This window comes from Marmota marmota, unplaced genomic scaffold (genome assembly GCF_001458135.2).
Source record: "Marmota marmota marmota unplaced genomic scaffold, marMar, whole genome shotgun sequence".
Classification (NCBI taxonomy): Eukaryota; Metazoa; Chordata; class Mammalia; order Rodentia; family Sciuridae; genus Marmota; species Marmota marmota.
The window spans coordinates 9,310,445-9,328,923 of NW_026000057.1; the positions used below are offsets into that span (position 1 = coordinate 9,310,445).

The 18,479-nt window shown below is 49.6% G+C and overlaps 2 protein-coding genes across 4 annotated transcripts in view; one reads left to right on the plus strand and one right to left on the minus strand.

The window, feature by feature from the left end:
- The window catches only part of Fhip1a (FHF complex subunit HOOK interacting protein 1A), a 242,735-nt gene extending 233,370 nt beyond the window's left edge, over positions 1–9,365 (plus strand). For both annotated transcript variants that reach the window (XM_015484474.2, XM_048813517.1), the window contains one exon: positions 2,280–9,365. In XM_015484474.2, coding sequence (XP_015339960.1) covers positions 2,280–2,533 — 254 coding nt within the window. In that variant the 3' untranslated portion in view covers positions 2,534–9,365. The remainder of the gene's footprint in view (positions 1–2,279) is intronic.
- Positions 9,166–18,479, minus strand: part of Gatb (glutamyl-tRNA amidotransferase subunit B) — a 78,752-nt gene continuing 69,438 nt past the window's right edge. The window contains exons 12-13 of one of the 2 annotated variants that reach the window (XM_015484475.2): positions 11,461–11,595; positions 9,166–10,089 (exon numbers count right to left, since the gene is read on the minus strand). In XM_015484475.2, the coding sequence (XP_015339961.1) occupies positions 9,961–10,089; positions 11,461–11,595 (264 nt within the window). In that variant the 3' untranslated portion in view covers positions 9,166–9,960. Of the gene's footprint in view, positions 10,090–10,975; positions 11,036–11,460; positions 11,596–18,479 lie in introns of those variants that run through there. The other variant, XM_048813518.1, reaches the window with a different exon arrangement.

The following is an 18,479-nucleotide window of genomic DNA, read 5'->3' on the forward strand; positions in this document are numbered from 1 at the left end:
ACACTGCCCCTGGCTGGTCCTCACCCGGCTGGCACGCTCTGCCTTCATCAGCAAAGGCAGTTTTGATTCTTGAATTCTAGCTGGGTAAATAAGCCTTAGCGATGACACTTTTTATTCATAGATGAAGCTAGATAAATAAAGCCACAGAAGCCTTTTAGGGGAGATGAGAGGAGGGAATTTGAATGAGGATGGTGGAGAGAGGACTGCGAGCTGGCCCAGGGAGCATCAGGGGTATGCAGGCACTGACGTTGGTCACTTCCTTCAGTCATTCAGCAAATGTCGAGGGAGGTGTTAAAGGTCGTGAAAGACGCGTCATCAGGTGGGGACCCAGCCCTGGGGAAGCACGGAGCCTGACAGGAGCTGGACATCAGGGCCAAAGAGCAGCCAGGCCTTAGCTGGGCAGTAAAATGGGCAGAAGAAGCATAGGGAAGGCCTCCAGGGGCAGGAACTGGTGACAAAGTGAGGGTCACCAGTGGGCCCTGTGTCCTTGATTAATCCTTACAGTAACAACACGTGAGCTTCTTGCCAGCAAGGAGGGGACAGTCCAGAGTGGAAAGCAGCTTGCCTGGAGCGGCTCAGCCGGCTGATGACAGTCGGTGCTCTTAACCACCGTGTGCCTCGTAAGATCTGGATGAGGAGAGATGCGGAGGGAGGAGTTCCCGGCAGAGGGCCAGCACAGACCCAGGGGCTTCACTGGGCCCTTTGGAAAGCAGCAGTGCCTGAAGGCCAGGTGGGGCGGTGAGGGATGGCCCCCAAGGGTGGCACAGATCTCAGCCACCTCAACACTTGTGTTGACAGCCTCGTAGGAGTCTCTCCTGAAAGGTGGTGGAAGACAGATTCTCAACAGCTTCTCCAGTTCTTTATGACATGAACCGTGATAAGCTTTAATCTAAAAGGATATTTAAAGCAGTAAAGCAGAGGATTTTTTTTTTAACACTGAAGACTATAGGAGCGCAATGTGGAAAGTACTATAAATGTCAAGAATTTTTAGTACTGCAGTTAAGCAACACTCTGAGAAGAGTGTTGAAAAATGGAGCTGAATTCTAAAAAGCAGCCAAAATAATGAAGAGCTTGAATATAATGATTTAAAAGGAGTAATGAGACCGTTTGGATAGGGGCCAGAAGGTGGCATAAATAATTCCTACAAATATACGAGGGCTGGAGATGTTCAGGAATTAAATAGTCAGGGAAGTTGAACCATTTTAATTAGTAAAACTGAGTTGGTATGAAAATGCAAATCACTTGCATATGATGGAACTTGGGCTCATATCATGAAGACCCGCCTTACTGAAACTCAGAAGAACCCCCTGGAAACCCTACTTAAATGTCAGCTTCTGCCAAGCTGCGTGTCGCCCCGGATCCTGGTGGCTGCAGGAGTTCCTGGGCTGCTCTTTGCAGCATCCCAATGTTCTCCCCATTATTCTGGTGATCAGAAGGCATCTTCCCTCTCCTCTTGCACTGAGGGCTGGAGAACTCGGCCAGGAGGAGACTGGTTCACTGGGAAGCCCTTGAGGCCGAGCAGTAGATGCAGAGAGCACCGAGCTCGAGTGCTGGCCCTGCATCCTGTGACCAGGGCTGCCCTGGTGAAGGTGGACAGTCAGTTCAACTGGAAGCTTGGGAGAGCAGTGGGTGTCCTAAGAGACACCCTGGCAAGCCAGTCCTGCACCCGACTGATGCCATCGGCAGGAGAGGCCTGTTTCCCTGGCCCCGCCCCGCATCCTGGGCAGCAGGCAGGTTCCTGTCTCATATTCTTTTTGAGACAGGGTCTGGCTGTGTTGCCCAGGCTGGCCCTGAACTCCTGGGCTTGACCAGTTATCCCTCTTCAGCCACCCCCCTTCAGCTGGGGCTAGAGCTGTGGGCCACTACTCTTGCTGGGAGGTATCTTGACCAACCTATTTTTTAAAATTTTAATTAAAAAAAATTTTTAGTTGTAGATGAACATAATACTTTTTATTAATTAATTGAGAATTGAAGCCAGCGCCTCATACATGCCAGGCAAGTGCTCTACCACTAAGCCACGATCCCAGACCCCAACCCAATTGTTCTTGCCACAATTTCTGCACTAGATCCTCATTTAGGATTTTGGATAAAATCTCCTATCCCAAGCTGTATGCTGGACATTGTCTTCTGGGCAGATGTGTGCCAGGAGTGCTGTGTCTTTGGGACTTTGGAGGAACTGCACTCTTGACAACCCCCCTCCTCCTACCCTGCAAACGCACTGAAGAGGGCAGGGGGAGGGACACACACCGTCCCCATGACAGTTTTCTTTCTGTTTACAGACCCCATTCAGGAGGCTGCCAGGACAGGAAGTGGCAAGAACTTTTTGGAAGGTCCCCCAAGAGTGCTTCAGCCCTTCCTGACCAACAGAGCCAAGGTGGTGGGGGCACCCCCAAACCTGCCCCTGCCCGTGAGGAACACCATGCTGGCCGCCGCCCTCTTCCCCGAGTTCCTGAAGGAGCTCGCCGCCCTGGCCCAGGAACACTCCATTCTGTGCTACAAGATCCTGGGTGACTTCGAGGACTCATGTTGTTAGCTTTTTTTAAAAAATTGTTATTTTAATAGAGATTCTTGTTTTATAAGGTTAGAGTGTCTAGACTGAATGTTCAATGCAAAGCTGCTTACCAGAAACTTCTACTTTGATATTTCCTGACGATACTTGATTTGCGGGGAGGGGTCTTCTGGCCTCCTCCCTGGCCGGGTCTCCCCCCTCACCTATGGAATGTGAGTCTCATGAGCTGATGGCTCCCTTGGTGGGTTTTCTTTGCTCAGTTCTTCCTCCCACTTGGGGTTGTCATTTCCCATCCTTTGGAGTCATGCCGTGTGCAGCTCAGATGGAGCAAAGCAAATATTGGGGTTCTGTGATCCCCAGAGGTGCCCCGTGGCAGAGGGCCGGCCCTGGGGCAGCACATGAAGAGGGTGCAGCTGCGACCCATGGATGCTCCTGCTGCCAGTGTTTGGCTTCCGTTTTATAAAAGGGAAGAATAAAGACGGAGCTCCTCTCACCTCCGTCACACGGCATGTCATATGTCCCTCTGCATTTTACTTCCAGGACTTGTGTCCTCTCAACATATGTTGCCTTATGGTGCAGGAAAACCCGTCTCAGCTGTCCGCCTGGGAAGTCACGTGTAGGTGGGGAGAATTTGGAATGCAGGGAATTATTTCTTGTTGCTTTTGTTGATCGTCACGATCACACCACCTGAACATGGACGATAGCCTTACTTTAGTAAGATTTGCACAGAATGAAGTCTACCTATGCAAACGGTGACCTTAGTTTCTAGGAGTTGGAGCAGATGAAGAAATGCATCTCATACCTTACACAGGAAGACAGCTGTCATTGTTTTATGAAAACAAATGTTAACTTGTGAAGCTCTTCCATAGTGGGATTTTTTTAGGGGGGGGTGGAGTTTGGAGTTGGGGAAGCAAAAAATAAGGGTAAGCTTAATAGAACCATAAAGATGCTGGTCATTATTTGAATTGTTTGCTTTTGCGAACGCATTGCACTTTATGGATGTAAGTGGGCCCCGAGCAGCCTGCTTTGGGAGCTGGGATGTAAATGCACACAGGTCACAGGGAGCCCGCAAAGCCAAGCATCTGCCTGGGACTCACTCTGCACAGAAATGCTGGCTTGTGAGTAAGGGGCTTCGTGATTGGTCCCCTGTGCTGCACTAGAGCTTCTTTCTGCTTCTCGCCCTACTGCAAGAGGCATGATTGTCCTCAGGGCCACGGCCACCCTGAGCCACTACCAAGAGGGAGATGCACAGTAATTGTGGGCTAAAAATGAGACAATACACAGCTGATATTTATAGGTGTGAAAACCCACTCCCCTCTGCTTTGGGCCCAGTTCTACAGGAGAGACGCAAATAAGGATGAGCCTCTCTGCCTGTTTGGAGGGAACTTGAAAGTCCTGACTCCCTTTCTTCCCTCAGGGGGTATCTGCAGAGCCCTGCAGGCCTCTGTGGGCCCAGGGGTTGTGCCTCCAGAGCACCAATTTGTCTTAATCTGGCCCCTTACATAGAAGGAAAATGGAGGAGAGAGTCACTGCAGAGCAGAGGGCACCCTTTTGTGTTACAGGGATCCTGAAGCAGCTCTGAATTGAGAGACATGGCGAGGTGGCCCCAGGGAAGAAGACACGAGGCCATCTGGCCTGGGCTGGGAGAGCTGGTAGGCTCCGGGCTGGGAGTGTTTCTAGTCTAAGCAAAACATAAAGTTAGCTGTTCATGGCACATCCTGACTTCACGTTTGCTGCTTTGAACCGATGGTTCTCTGGCTCCTGACGCCAAGTTGTGTCTTGTACAGCCCAAAAGTCTTCATCAGGAATGAAGGTGGAGAAGGAGGACCAGTTAAAGATGGAATTTAAGCTGTAACTTATTACCCTTGAACTTTGTTTTGCGTGAGTATTTATCCGATTATTGGACTCTGCAGGTCACATACTGCTGAAGCTACATCTGGAAATGGTATTCTTGGCTTTTGGGTTTGATATTCCTCTCTGCTGGTGGCATTGACTCTTGAGTCTGTATTTCATTATAGAACGCCACAACCACCTCCGTGGAAGGTGCCCACTGGGAAAGAGAGTGACTTTGTGCCTTTTCAAAATTTTTCCAGTATGTACAGACTTACTTTAAAGGAGGACAGAGATGACTGGAGCCTAGGGTGAGGGGCAGGAAAATTAAACTTCTCATGGAAACAAACTTACATGATGAGATGCCGCCCCCCTTCCCTGTTTGCAGTTGGAAACTGGGATGTGAATCTGCTGCAGTTCTTCAGATGGTTGTGTTCAGGGTTTTATAAAATTAAGTAAAAAAAAAAACTGACTGGGACATAGAGCATCAGAAAACCCATGTGGCTGAGGGACATAGCCAGGAATAGGCTATTCGGGGAATGGTGTAGACTGGTGGGAAGCAAAACGACAGAGGCCTGAGCCACGAACAAAGAGCAAGTCCTGAAAGATGTTGAGATGTGAACCTTGTTCTAGGAAGACAACAGAGAGCAGGCAGGTGAGGGGAGGAGCTTCTTGGTGGGAAAAAATCAAAGCAGTGGAGTAGAATATTTCAGTTCTAAATAAAACAGGTGAGGTCCTTAAAATACTATTTCTTTTTGGTAATGAGTTTTAGGAAATTTTAGATAGATTTTAAAATGTGGCCCAGGGGCATGGGTCCTTTCCTGCGACAAGCCCCACATCACTGCTTGTTGGAGAAAGAGTGGGCACAGCCCTTTGGTGCAGCCTGGCCTGGCGTCGCTGTGTCTAGCCCGATGCCTGGGCAGGGACGGCAAGTCAGGGATTCCTGGAACAGCACGACATTAGCCTTAATTCATAATTCAGGGTCTGATTTCAAGTTTTCAACTGAGTGAGTTTATGATTCAAATTATGCGAGACCACTGGGATATTTAAAATTGATTTTTTGAATATGACCAGGTAAATGTAAAAATTTAAACAAATTCCAGCTTATGTTTAGGCTAAAACACAGCTTCATGGGGGTCAGTTACAGTTTCCCAGCCATGAAGTGGAGGTGCTGGAGTTCACTAGAGCTGAGACTTTCTGTGTCACTAGATAGTCCTTCCCCAGCACTTAGAGGCATGGTGAAATTAGACCCATTTAGTTCATCATTGTGTTGGAAGATACCTTAACTGGCTGAGGCTGGAATTATGTCACTGTTAGGAGGACACATTGTGTACTTTCACAGGCCTCAGAGGTGGCTTCTGTTTAGGTCAGATGTAGTTGATTTTCTTTAAGGCATCTGGGCTGGGGTGTCGGGAAAGCGTCCTCTTGTGGAGACAATCTAGAAACAAGATATGTGTCTATTTGGGTTTCCCATGTAATCTGGGCAGCCAGTGGTTGGAAGCTGTCGTTGATGTCTGAATCCCCGTGGCTGCAGTGGTCATGCGGGATATTTCCTGATCTGTTGGAGGCTTAAGGCTGTGCGTGGACTGCCCATTCTGGGTCAGTCTGTCTGTTGCTTTCAGTGGGGAAGCACTGCCCCAGGAGGGGTAGGACCCCTCACCGTGTGCTGTTGACTCTCTGTCTATGCGCCGGTTCTCTTCTAGGGGCAGTTCAATTTGATTGCTAATTACCACCCTCTATTTACTGCAGTGGCTGTCATGCCTGCCATTTTTATGAAACACTTTATTGCAGGACAGCTATGACTGCACGTGCTACTCAGAGTCACTGGCCCTGGCCAGTGTGTCGTATGGGTTGCTGTGAACCTCAGCCAGCTCTGAGGTCCTATCTTTCCCTGAAGCAGTGGTCCTCTGGTACCTTAAGTCACACCAGCTTTGAGTCATTAAGAAGCCACCCTGGTCTCTTGCTTCAGCCTTCAGCCTGTAAATCACACGTGCTAATTCCCCATCAAATAACAGCTTAAACAATATGTCCAACCACTTTAGGCTTCACCCTAAGTCAAATCAGTGAGGGACATTTTAAGAGAATGGAGTTGACATTCTTTATTATTATTATTCTTTTTGAATGACCATCATAAACCTAATGCTTCAGAAAAAGCTCTTGTAAGACAAAGAATGGTTTTTGAGATAATTTTGCTTCAGTAAATCCTCTCTGCGTTCAGGCATTTATTAGGTCACTACTTGTTTTGGAGCACAGATTATGCTGGCAGCTCATTAACTGGATAAACAGGGCTTTAGCACGAGATTTTCAGAGAGGTTCCTTAGGGAAAAGAAGAACGAGGACAAGGTGGGGGGAAGCCTTCAGATCTTTAGCCTTTGCTCTCAGAACCCTCCGACTGATGACTTTAGACAGGCTGACCTTTCCTAGCCTAGGGGTCGCTGTGAGTTGCGTTCTTGCCTTACAGAGATGTGGAGATGTGGTAAACCCCCACACCAGTCACAAGGCCAGCACCAGGATTCCGTCAGATGAGTTCAATATGCATTTTAGGCATCTCTGGGGGAGCTCAGATTTACTGTATCACTCAGAACCTGACAGAGGTGATGGAAGCTCTTAGGCCAGATTATAAATTTCATGGAGCGGAGGTTGTGTGAGTGTATGCAGCTGACATTTTATTGGAATAAGTAAGGCCCTCCTGTAACTAGGACTCTTGTCCTGCAGATGTTTTTAAGGAGGGACTATGGTGTCAGTGGTTTTCAGCCATCCGACTAAAGGAGATAGTTCCATTCAGATGCCTCCCAACCTATTGACCCTCCCAATCCAGGGTCAGCTCTGCTGACAATCCACAAATGCATTCCCTAAAACCTGCAGGAGCAGCCCAGCAGCCACCCCCGTGCTGCCGTTGGTAATGGGGAGATAAGATGCCTTCCACATGCAGTGGGCATTTTTTCTCCCTGGTAGCCACTGTGTGGAGTCCTTGAAATGATGCAGCTGAATTCAGCCAAAATGAAAAATATGACATAAGTTGTGGGTCATGGCCATGGTATGTATTGAGTTAACTAACCTGCTGCTGAAGAGGAAGGTATTCACTCTGAGAAATTTCATGGCTTTCTTCCAGATTAGCAATAACTACTTAAAAGAAAAAAAAAAAAAAAACAAAAACAAAAGTGGATGGAGGGGGTTCGGCTAAAATGTCCTTACCTAGGTGTAACGATCTCAATTTTTTCCATTTACACCCTGAGAGGAACAGAAGTCAGTTTGGACGCGTGAGCTCAGATGAATACAAAAAGCTGCCTTCTAGACCCAGAATTGAAAATCTTAGGTGTTGGCGGCCTCTTTTACAAAGGGGCCTGACAAATTTTCACAAGTTAGATGAACTTTTACTGAACACTCCCTGTGCTAGGTCGCGTGCTATATGCTGGGGCTAACATCACCCCTTCCCACCAGGACCAACCAGCCGGCGCCAGGAATTACCAGAACACATGGTTGGGGCCTGACCAGGCAGACCTGGTTCAGGCTGTCCTGGGGGACAGCCAGTTCTCCAGCACATTCTCCTCCCAGTCAGAGCCTCAGCATTAGACACCCCACCTACAGGTGTGTGGATTCCAGTGACAGATGGCAATGGCTTCAGCTACCATGCCAGCTCATACATTTTAATGAGATTTCCCCTAAATGGTACAAACAGAACCAGTCTAAATTCACACTCAGGCAAGAATGTAAAATTGCATCTCACCGAGGCCCGCGTAGGAGCGGAGCCGCACTTCGTGCGTTTCTTAGGGTGTTATGTAAACACCTCTTTCGAGTAGCTTGGGTTCCAATCAGAGCTGTGCTTTGATTCCACCCCCACCCCCAACCGCTGATGTCAACCAAGTCTGATTTTCAAAAGCTGACAGTCCATTGTCAGAGCTGGATGGAAATTAGCCTTGTGAAATCCCACGTCCTAACTGTGGCCCTTTCCCCTGGAGTCACCCGTCCACAGGCAGTTTTCCCTTGATGTCATAGTTTTGGTGTCCTGACTTGGCAGTGCCCCTATTTAAATAAGTCCATGATTTGAAGTGGTCTGGAAAGATCCTTCAGTGCTTTCTGTAAGGTTTGGTCACCAAGAAGTCAGAACTTTTTGGTAAAAATGCAGCTTATGAAATAAAATGAGTGTCATTAGTTCTTATAAAATAAACGTCTTGCCGGATGAAGACCCCAGAGCAGCCATGCCCGTGTGGAATTGGGGACCCACGGAGTGAGAGGTTGGTGAGAATTACTTCAGTATTGCAACAGAGTGTGGGTAGATGCTTCCTGGGTGAGGTACATATTCTTATTGTTCTAAGTCACTAATTTTTTAAAAAAAATATATTTTTTTTAAAAAACGTTACCTCCTTTTCACTTGTCTAAAAGCACACAACTGGTGTCCTCCCTTTGCCTTTCTGGCTGGGCAGGGCATTGCTCACTGCTCCGTCAGTCCCAAGCCCTGTCCGAAGGCCAGGAACTGTCGTGGCTCAGGTGGCGATGCGCGGGGCGAGGGGGGGGGTCTAATTCCCCAGCAGCCCCTGGAGTGACATTTCCCCAGTAACTTTTGGTTCTTAGTAGGACAGGGAATTCATTTTAAAATCAGGGCCTCCAAAGGTTTTGTCCCTGTGCTCATGTCACATTCAAGTACTTTCCAAACAGCATTTGCAAGACTGGTCTTTTAGGAAGCATGGATCCAAGGTACCAGGCATTTAAGGGTCACAGGGACGTCCGGGCAACAGAGAACAACAGCCTTCCCGTCTCAAGCAATGGGGCGGGGGTGGGGGTGGGGCGCACACAGCCTTGTCACTGGACTATCAGCTACACCTCAATTACTGTTAAAGGTCAAGATTTTGATTTATTAGTTTATAATCTTATTCTTTCCAAGCAAAACAAATCAATGTTACAGCTTTTCTCTTTTTTGGTCAGAGGTTGGGGGGACGGTTGTCAACTACACATCTTTGAAGTGTAAGTTAATTTTTATCTGATATTTCAATATATATTTTATTCATTAAATTTATTTGAAAACTTGTTTTTTTTTTTTTTATTTGATTCTCAGACCTTTGCCGTGGGGATCCCCAGGGAGGTGAATGTGCAATGTCATTTTGCTCAGTGAACATGGGATTGCTATGTCCTTCCTCCTGTCTCGAGACTTCCGTAATCAAATGTATTTCACGGCACTGATTTGTTTCTTGTTTTCGTCTTCATTAACCTGTTTTTAGGTCTAAATACACCACATCCAAATTGCAGTCTCTCTTGGACACTATTAATCCCTGGCCTCTGCAATGCTGGGCTCGAGGACAGCTGTTGAGGGACAGCGAGGTGAGGTTCGGGGAGGAGGGCCTGGCGCAGCAGCACGCCTTTTATTCTGCTTCCGCTCTCCGCCCAGCAGAGCGTGTTATTGCCACATGAGGCTGCAGCCCCCTCGCGCTGCTGGGGCCTGTGGGCAGTGGGTGTGGCCGTGGCTACTTTCTGCCGGAGGCACCAGGCGTGTGACTCCAAGCCTACCATCTCCAAGGCGTGGCCCAGCCAGGGACTGAGATGCCAGCTCCTTCCACACGTGGACCTCCTTTTCACAGGCTGTCCAGCCACGCCGTCCTCCTCGGGCAGAGGGACCCCAACACACCTCACGACCACAGCCTCTTCTCTAGGATGTCCTTTATCAGGGCTGGGTCTGCTCGGCTTAGGGTGGCTTTCCGGACCAAGCCGATCAGTTTATTGATCGCCCTGGGGTTTCCCTTCTTCACGTCCACCACCTTTAAAAACAGAAAAGAGGAGACAATGGGTCACACCTGAGAACCCTCAGTCGATGCTTAAGTCAGCTGCAAGTTACACACAGTTTCTCTGTCCCCTCCCTATGACATGAGGAAAGAGTGGAACCCTCGTGAGGGGTTCTAGGCTCTGTGCTTCCTGTGACAGTGCACATGAAAAGCATGTGATGGGTCATGAGTGACCTCTGAGAGCCCGAGAAGCTGGCCCACAGGAGCCAGGACACTCCTCTGGGTCACCATAACAACACAAGGATGGGGTCTGCGGTGGATCACCGAGTCCAGGGTGAGGGTAGTGATAGTCGCCAGTTGCTGGGACTTGAGACTCTCCTTCCCCACTTCCTGCCAACAAGATTCTCTTAACAAAAAACAAATCTAAAAAGCGGCAACTCCTGCCAGGCATTTGAGTGAGGGGCATACGCTGGGGACTGGTGGCGGGGGACATGAAGGCAGGAGGTGCTAAATTCCTATCAAATAGCCACCAAGTGCCAGGGCCACCCACTCTGACCTCCCGCTCTGCAGCATCCATCCAGCAACAGCAAGTGTGCGCGTCTGCACTCAAGTGCCGCAGGACGAGTCTGAAACTAAGTGTGTCCTTATCAGTCACTGCAGAGAAGGCAGGAAGATGGAGATTGCGGGACCCGGTGCAGGCTCATTTTCCTTATCAAGAGCTCTTTACAGAGCTGTTAGTGTCCCCGGCAAGCTTGACGGGAGGGTGGGTATTATTCTGAGAGATGCTAGCAATTTTTCCCCCACTGGAAGCTCTCTCTAGCTGTCGCGAGCTGGGCGGGGGCTGCGCTCTTGCACAAAATGGCTTGGTTTCCAGCCACGCTCCTGTCAAAGGATGTTCTCCGTAATTTTCACGTAATTTTCTCTTCTGCTTTTCTTCCTACTTCTTAAAGGCACAAAGCCAAAGTGTTTCCCTAGCTCTTCCCTCCTGCAGTCCTGCCTGCTGGCTAATCCCTGAGAGGGCCTCCTTGGGAACCAGAGCTGGGCACACGGGCCGTGGGGGAGAGCAGCACGTGTCACCCACGTTCAACCTGGAGGCTGAACTTGGAGAGCTTGATACTCCTTCAAAACACAACTCCACCTACAGTCAGCGCCATGGTGGAGTTTTCTTACAGGAAAGGGAGGTTCACCTCATTTCATCTCTTCTGACCTTAGCTAAAGGGCTGACACAAACAGTGAGGGACTTACTGATGCAAGGGGCCACCCTCACGAGGAGCCGCCTCTGGGCTGCAGCAGGAAGCCGCGGGAAGGTGTCTGGCCTTGACCCGGCTGGCCCTGTGCTGGCCAGCAGGGCAGCCCCCACTCCAGCCCCGGGCGAACACCCTCTCCCCCCTCCCCTACGACAGTCACCACTTGAGGATGCTCCTCCATGGTGGCGAGGCACAGCTGTTCCAGGGCCGCTGGATCCTGCAGCAGGTCAAGCTTCTGCTCGGACACGATCTGCGCGGCCGTCTTCCCCTGGCCCCTCCACAGCTCCTGGAACACCTGCGGTGGAGGACAGTCGGAAGCCAGGCTCAGCCTTCTCCGCCTCCACTTGCCACTGTGGTGACCCGTGGAGCCAGGGCAGGGAGAGGTGGGTTCAGTTAACGCCCAGCTGTGGGGGCCTGGCCAGGGAAGGGCCCTCCCCCAGCCCCCTGGCCGGGAGCAGGCTGGCTGCCACTCTGGATGAGGTAACTGCCCAGAGTTCTCCCCAGGCAGAAGCACTGTGTCGGTGAGGGGACGAGAGGCCTCTGGGGTCAGCCAGGCGCCTACTGTGCCAAGGGAGGTGGCATGTCCTCTTCTCCCACAGGAGGGCCGTGGAGACACAGGACTGCTGCTGACCACAGTCAGAGGGTCAGTGATGGATCTGCCTGTGTCCAGTGAATTAGTGACGTGCAGGGGAGGACGGGGCCGTGCGTGGGCTGCAGGAGCAGCTGCAGTGAAGTCCAGAAACTCGGCCCAAGGGAGCTGTGACTTTAGGAGGGGGCAGGGAAGAGCCCCACACTGAAGACAGCAAATGGAAAATGACTGAAAACACACATCACAGTCCCCAGTGGTCCCCGCTGCCACCTTCGACCCTTATAGGTAGAGCTGGCCACCGACACCCAGCCCTGGTTGCTCCAGGAAAACCTGCTCCTGGATGTCCGACATTCAGAGGAGAGACCGGGACCTCAGACCCTGGCCACACAGTACCACCTACAAGATGGCTGTGAGGAACCCCATGGCAGCCTCCCCTGGTGAGGAGGAGACGCCCAGTAGGCAAGGCGACTGCTCCTCACGCCAGGGCTGCAGTCCGTGGGGCACTCCCGGGTCTGTCCCTGCGTACACCATCCTGGCCCTGGAGACCCCGAAGCAGCCCCTTAGAGAGGCGACCTAGTGCTGCTGGGACCTGGGAGCTCAGGTGCTGACTGGATTTGCTGAGGCCACAAAAACCACCGCAGTGGTGATGTCTTGGGGACCACTTCTGATCTACAGCGTGCAGATGGAAAAGCAGGACACCAGCAGGACAAGTACGCTCACATTCTGTGGCGCTGGGGATGAACCCAGGCCTCCCACATGCTGGGGAAGCCCTCGACCACGGGCCACGTCCCCAGGCCTTTTCCAACAGTTTTATTTTGAGATGGGGGCTCAATTGCCCAGGCTGTTCTCAAACTCGCGATCTTCCTGCCTCAGTCTCCCAAATAGCTGGGGTTACACGTGTGTGCCTTGGCACCCGGAGAGAACAGGTGACTTTAAATGCAGAGGCTGGCAGCTCCCTGAGGTGTGGGGGTTCAGCAGCGACGCTCTGGACTGTCCAGTCAGCAGCCTCCAGGAGCACGGGCAGCCTGGTGGCAAAGTGTACTTCACTCCCAGAGTTAGACCCGTCAGTTCACTGACCTCACAAGTTAGTGAAGTACCACCACAGCCCAGACCCCGGGGTGACACAGCAGGCGCCAACTGTCCAATCCTGTCCTCAGCCCTGGCTGGAGCCAGCGGGGAGGGAGTCACCAAGGGGGCTGGTCCCGCCTGGGCCAGGTCTGCTCCCCTGGGCCTCCTGTGGCTGCAGAGCCTCCTGCTGCAGCATGAATCCCGGGCCTCTGTGGGGTTCAATCCCACCCTGAGAAGCGCTGGCCAAGTCAACCGTTTCTGGCCAGGAGCACAGCTCTCAGGCCCGCTGCCGCCCGCCCAAGACAAACACGCAAGGATCTGCTAGCGCCATGCTGTGCTAATAAATGGCCATCAAAAAATATGTGGCAATGAAGCTGGGAAGTGTCCAGACACACACGCGCGCGCGGACACACACACACACACACACACACACACACACACACACGCCAGCTGGACAGATGGGGTAGGACTCAGCCCTTGGGCCCCCGGGGACCGAATTCACACACTTTTCTTAACTGCCACCTGATTATTTCTTCAGCTAAAGCTATTTTAAAAGTATCCTGAAGGAAAGTGCCAAGGCCCCCACTGTCCTGGGCTCCCAAGGTCAGGGTGAGCAGGAAAGGCCAGCCCAAAGGGGAGGCAAGGAGGGCTCCCCTCCCTGATCAAGGACAGATACCGTGAGAATTCATTGTAGGAAGGCACAAATACCAACCCACGCCCCTAAGAAGGCAGGGCACTGTGACAAGTGCAAAGATTTGAATCACAAAGTGAAAAAGGCACCGTCATCGTGAACACAGCTTTGGTGCATGACATGTAACGCTCTACATGAAGAGACTTTGGTGATTTCTCTCTAACGCAGACCCCAAGTACACAGAGGAAGCTGCTCGTGGTAGTGTGTTAATGGGATTTCCACCTCTGTGGATCCCAGTCTCGCCTAGTCTCACTGGAAACGTGAACTGCAAACAGTGGGTCACCTGCGTCTGTTTCCAGGTGTGCAAAAGGAGACACACACATGTGGCATGGCCTCCCTGAGCTGGACCTCACCGGGGCCTCGGAGTCACGAGCAGCAGCACATCCTGGGATGCTATCTGTAGGTGAGCTGACCCTGCCCTTAGACGAGGAGACAGGGACTGCCACCTGCCACTTTAACACGCAGACCTAGATCTGGTGAGAGGAGCACGGCTGGTTCTGTGGGCGGTTACCAGGAGGCTGCGCACACGACACATAATCTTTGGGTTTCTATTTCTGTTTCTGAAAAATAGGACAGCTTCACGGCAGTGACCTCTAGCTGCCCTGGCCCCAGGGTGCCAGGTGAGGCTGGAAACCTCAGAAGCCCCATCGGAACACCTGGGAGGAGGGTACGTTGACATGTATAGGGGACAGAAATAATTGGCAATGATGTTGGCAAGGGACAGGCAGAGAGAGACGGATTAAAACACAGAGCAGGAGGTCCTCTGGGATTCAGAATGTTCTCCGGACAGGATAATTCTTTCCACACATCTGTCACCCCAGGAATTTGTCACAGTCAACACTCGTCCTCACCCCCTGGTCACCCAGTCACGACTGGAACGTCTCCCAGTTTCATCAGAGGCAACACCAGTCACGGGGAGAACCAGAGGCCTTTTGTTCTGGCTCACAGGTTCCTAAAACCCCACACACACTTGGATTCTTTGGTTAAATTCTGAAAAATTAATTACGACACCTTTTCTTTTTAAAAAAGTAACACTATAAAATGCGACACAAAAAGATACTCCAGGTCATTAGAGAAACGCAATCAAATACAGAGTGTGGGACCACCTCCCGTCCACCAGGATGGCTATAATAAAAAAAGATGGACGATAACATAACTAGTTCTGGTGAGAATGTGGAGAAACCAGAACCTCCTGCACCCCAGGTGGGAATGTAAGATGGCACAGCCATTTTGGAAAATGATTTCGCAGTTCTTCCAAAAAGTGAAGCAATTACCATATGATCCAGAAATTTCATTTCTACATGTATATACATACCCAAGAATTTGGAAAACATGTTCAAACAAAAATATGTACATGAATGTTCAAAACTACATTATTCATAAGAGTCCCAAAGTAGAAACAACTTGGATGTCCATCAACTGAAGAATACTTAGACAAAAGGAGGCTTATTTGTACAATGGAATATTATTTAGCCATAAAAAGGAATGGAGGATAGACACATGCCACAACATGGATGAACTGTTCAGTGGAAGAGCCAGATTACATAAGCCTACCTATTCTGTGAGTCCACTCATATTAAATATCAAGCACAGGCACATCTGGGGAGCCAGGTAAGTTTCAGGGGGAAGGGCTAATGCAGTGACGAGCACAGGTTTTCTTTTATGGGTGATAGGAATGTTCTGGAAAGAACAGTGTGATGGTGGCGCTGCTATGTGAACATACTAAACGAACACAAATGAGATTTCAAGATGGCTGTGTGTACTGTGGGAGAACACTGGAAACCCACAGGAGAAAAACAGAAGCTTGTCGACTTGAAGACTTGGGACGGCAGCACAGTAAGAAACAGACGTCCCAGCGCAAGCGGGGCTGGCTCCACAGTGGGAGTCCCAGAGGGCTGGACCCGCAGGGTGCTAGCAATCCCGGCTCCCGGGAAGTCCCCCCACCAAGGCTCGCAGCCTGCAGGTTACGCTGGGACCAGAACTGAAGGCAGTGCCAGGCAGTCCCGCACAGGCGCTGGACACTAACAGGGCGGGGAAAGAGGTCTGTGGTTCCAGCTGTCGTCCAGCTGCAGCAGTGCAGCCCCCAAGGAGGTCTGGAGAGCAAGTCTGCCTGGTGCCACTGTGCCCACTCTTGCTTGCTCCAGTGGGGATTTCCACTGAAGAACTAGAAGGTGAAAAGCCCTGGTCGTCCTCCAGCCCTTGGGTGCTCACAGCCAAGGAGGCCCAAGATCCCTGGTTCCCTGGCCAGCACCTACAGCTGGAAGAGAGCTCTCGGGAGAAGAGCCCTTCCCACCGCTCATTCCCAGGTGTGTACTGCAAGAGGGAGTTTGAGGTCCTGCTTCTGGGCAGGCATGCCCTCGGGAGCAGCAGAGAGGAACATCACAGCTCCTGCACCCACCACGCTGGTCCAGTTCCCATTGCTGCAGCTTGTCTGACCACCCACTGCCATCAGGACTGTGTGTGAGCAAAACTGGGGGGGGGGGGGCTGCCACACTTCCTGCCACCACTTCTCCCCATGAAGCACCTGGACCCATGCTATAGCCCAGTCAGAGGGCAAGAGCTTCAGACCTGCACTATTACAGGGCGAGCCAACATCAACAGTGTCTGAAGACCCATCAACCCGCAGGGGCCACGGCCCACTGCGGGAGTTCCACACGGGGAGCATGCCTCACACTCTGCCGTCCACACCAAACCTGCCTGAACTTCTGGAATATCCCTACTTTTTGTGTCTTCAGACGTGGTGGGTCTCCCTGCTGACATGATAAGCCCTGTGCCCACAGCCACAGAAGCACATTACAGTGCCCACCCAAACCAACCCTGCAAAAACAGCAACAACGAAAGACACAGCGTTAGGAGGAAGCTGCTGACCAAGAAGGCCATCCCATAAAAGTGGTAGAGATATCTGATTCACCAAAGGCACAAATCACAGCGATGAGCACAAAAATATATGAAAGAAATGGCAATATGAGATCTCCAAAAGATCATAACTTGCTAGTGAGATATTCCTAAAAAATCAAAATGGATGAAATGTCTAATAAAGAATTCAAAAGAAAGATTTTTAAAAAGCCAATAAGATGTAAGAGAATACAGATTTAGTTAAATGAAATGAGGAAGACAATACAGAACATAAATCAGAAACTCAGGAAAAAAAAAAGAAGATGATGATTTTGAAAGAGAACCAAACACATCTTGGAAATGAAGAGTTCAATAAGTCAAATAAAAACTCCAGTCAAAAAGCCTCAACTACAGACAAGACCAAGTGGAAGAAAGAATATCTGAACCCGGAAGACAGGCTTTGGAAATATCACATTCAGAAAAAAAGGAAAAAAAAAAAAAAAACAAAGAATGAAGAGCACATTCAAAATCTTTAGGATACCATTAAATAAACATCTGCATCACCGAAATATCCAAAGGTAAGGAAATAAAGATTAAGGGAGTACAAAACCTAATCAATGAAATCACAGTAGAAATCTCCCTGATCTTGAGAAAGACATGGATATCAGGTGTAGGAGGCTTACAAAATTGAATCCCATATAAATAAATCCCAAATATTCATGAACAGAAAAAATCCTGACCATGAACATATGATAGTCAAACCATCAAAAGTGCAGGACAGGGCTAGGGATGTGCTCAAGCGGTAGCGCGCTCACCAGGCATGCGTGAGGCCCGGGTTCGATCCTCAGCACCACATACAAACAAAGATGTTGTGTCCGCCGAAAACTTAAAAAATAAATATTAAAAAAAAAATTCTAAAAAAAAAAAGTGCAGGACAAAGAAAGAATTTTAAAATCTGCAAGTGAAAAGTGTTGAGTCATATTTGAGGGCAGCCCCATTACACATGATCTCCCAGCAGAAACCATAGAAGCCAAGAGGGAATAATTGAAATATTCCAATCCTGTAAGAACACAATTATATCCAGAAAGGCTATCCTTCAAAAATGAGGGGGAGGTGGGGGAAGAAGACCTTCCAAAATAAGTAAAAGCTGAGAGAATTCTTAACAACCAGGCCAACCTTACAAAAGATGCTTATAGGAGTCCCACATCCAGAAGTGAAAGATAACTACTAGAATAAAAAAGGAGAATGTAAAAGTCCCCCTAGAAGAGTGGATACACAAAAGAGAAATAGAAAAGAATCAAACATTATCAATACAGTAAAACATCAAACCACAAAGATCAATGAGAAGAAAAAAAGAATATTTAAAACGAGAGGAAAACAAACGGAATGACAGACAAGTCTGTTCGTTCCGATAATAACTTTGAAGGCAAATGGATTAAGTTCTTTAATTAAAAGATATAGACTGGCTGAAGGCATTTAGAAAAACAAGACCAACGATGTGCTGCCTGCATGAACCTCACAAGTAAAGATACACAGACTGAAAGTGAAAGGATACAAAATGATATTCCAAGTACTATGGCTTATCAATGAGGTTTCCCCCAAAGTTCATGGTTTATGGAGTTTAATCAGTGGATTGATTCAGCTCTGTGGGTTAACTGGATGGCACTGAAGGCAGGTAAGGTATGGCTGGAGGAGTAGGTCACTGGGGCATGCCTTTTGAGTTTATATTTCGTCCCTGTGAATGGAGCTCTCTCTGCTTCCTGGTGCCGTGTCTTGAGTTGTTTTCCTCCACCACACTCTTCTGCCATGATATTCGGCCTCACCTTGGCCCAGAGTCGACCATGGAATGAGCCTCGAAAAAAGTGAGAGGCTACTACAATGGAAATTATAAAACGTGACGAAAGAAATTGAAGATATTAAATGATGAAAAGACCCATGTTCATCGATGGGAAGAACTAATATTGTTAAAATGTTCACATTCCCACATGGCACTTCC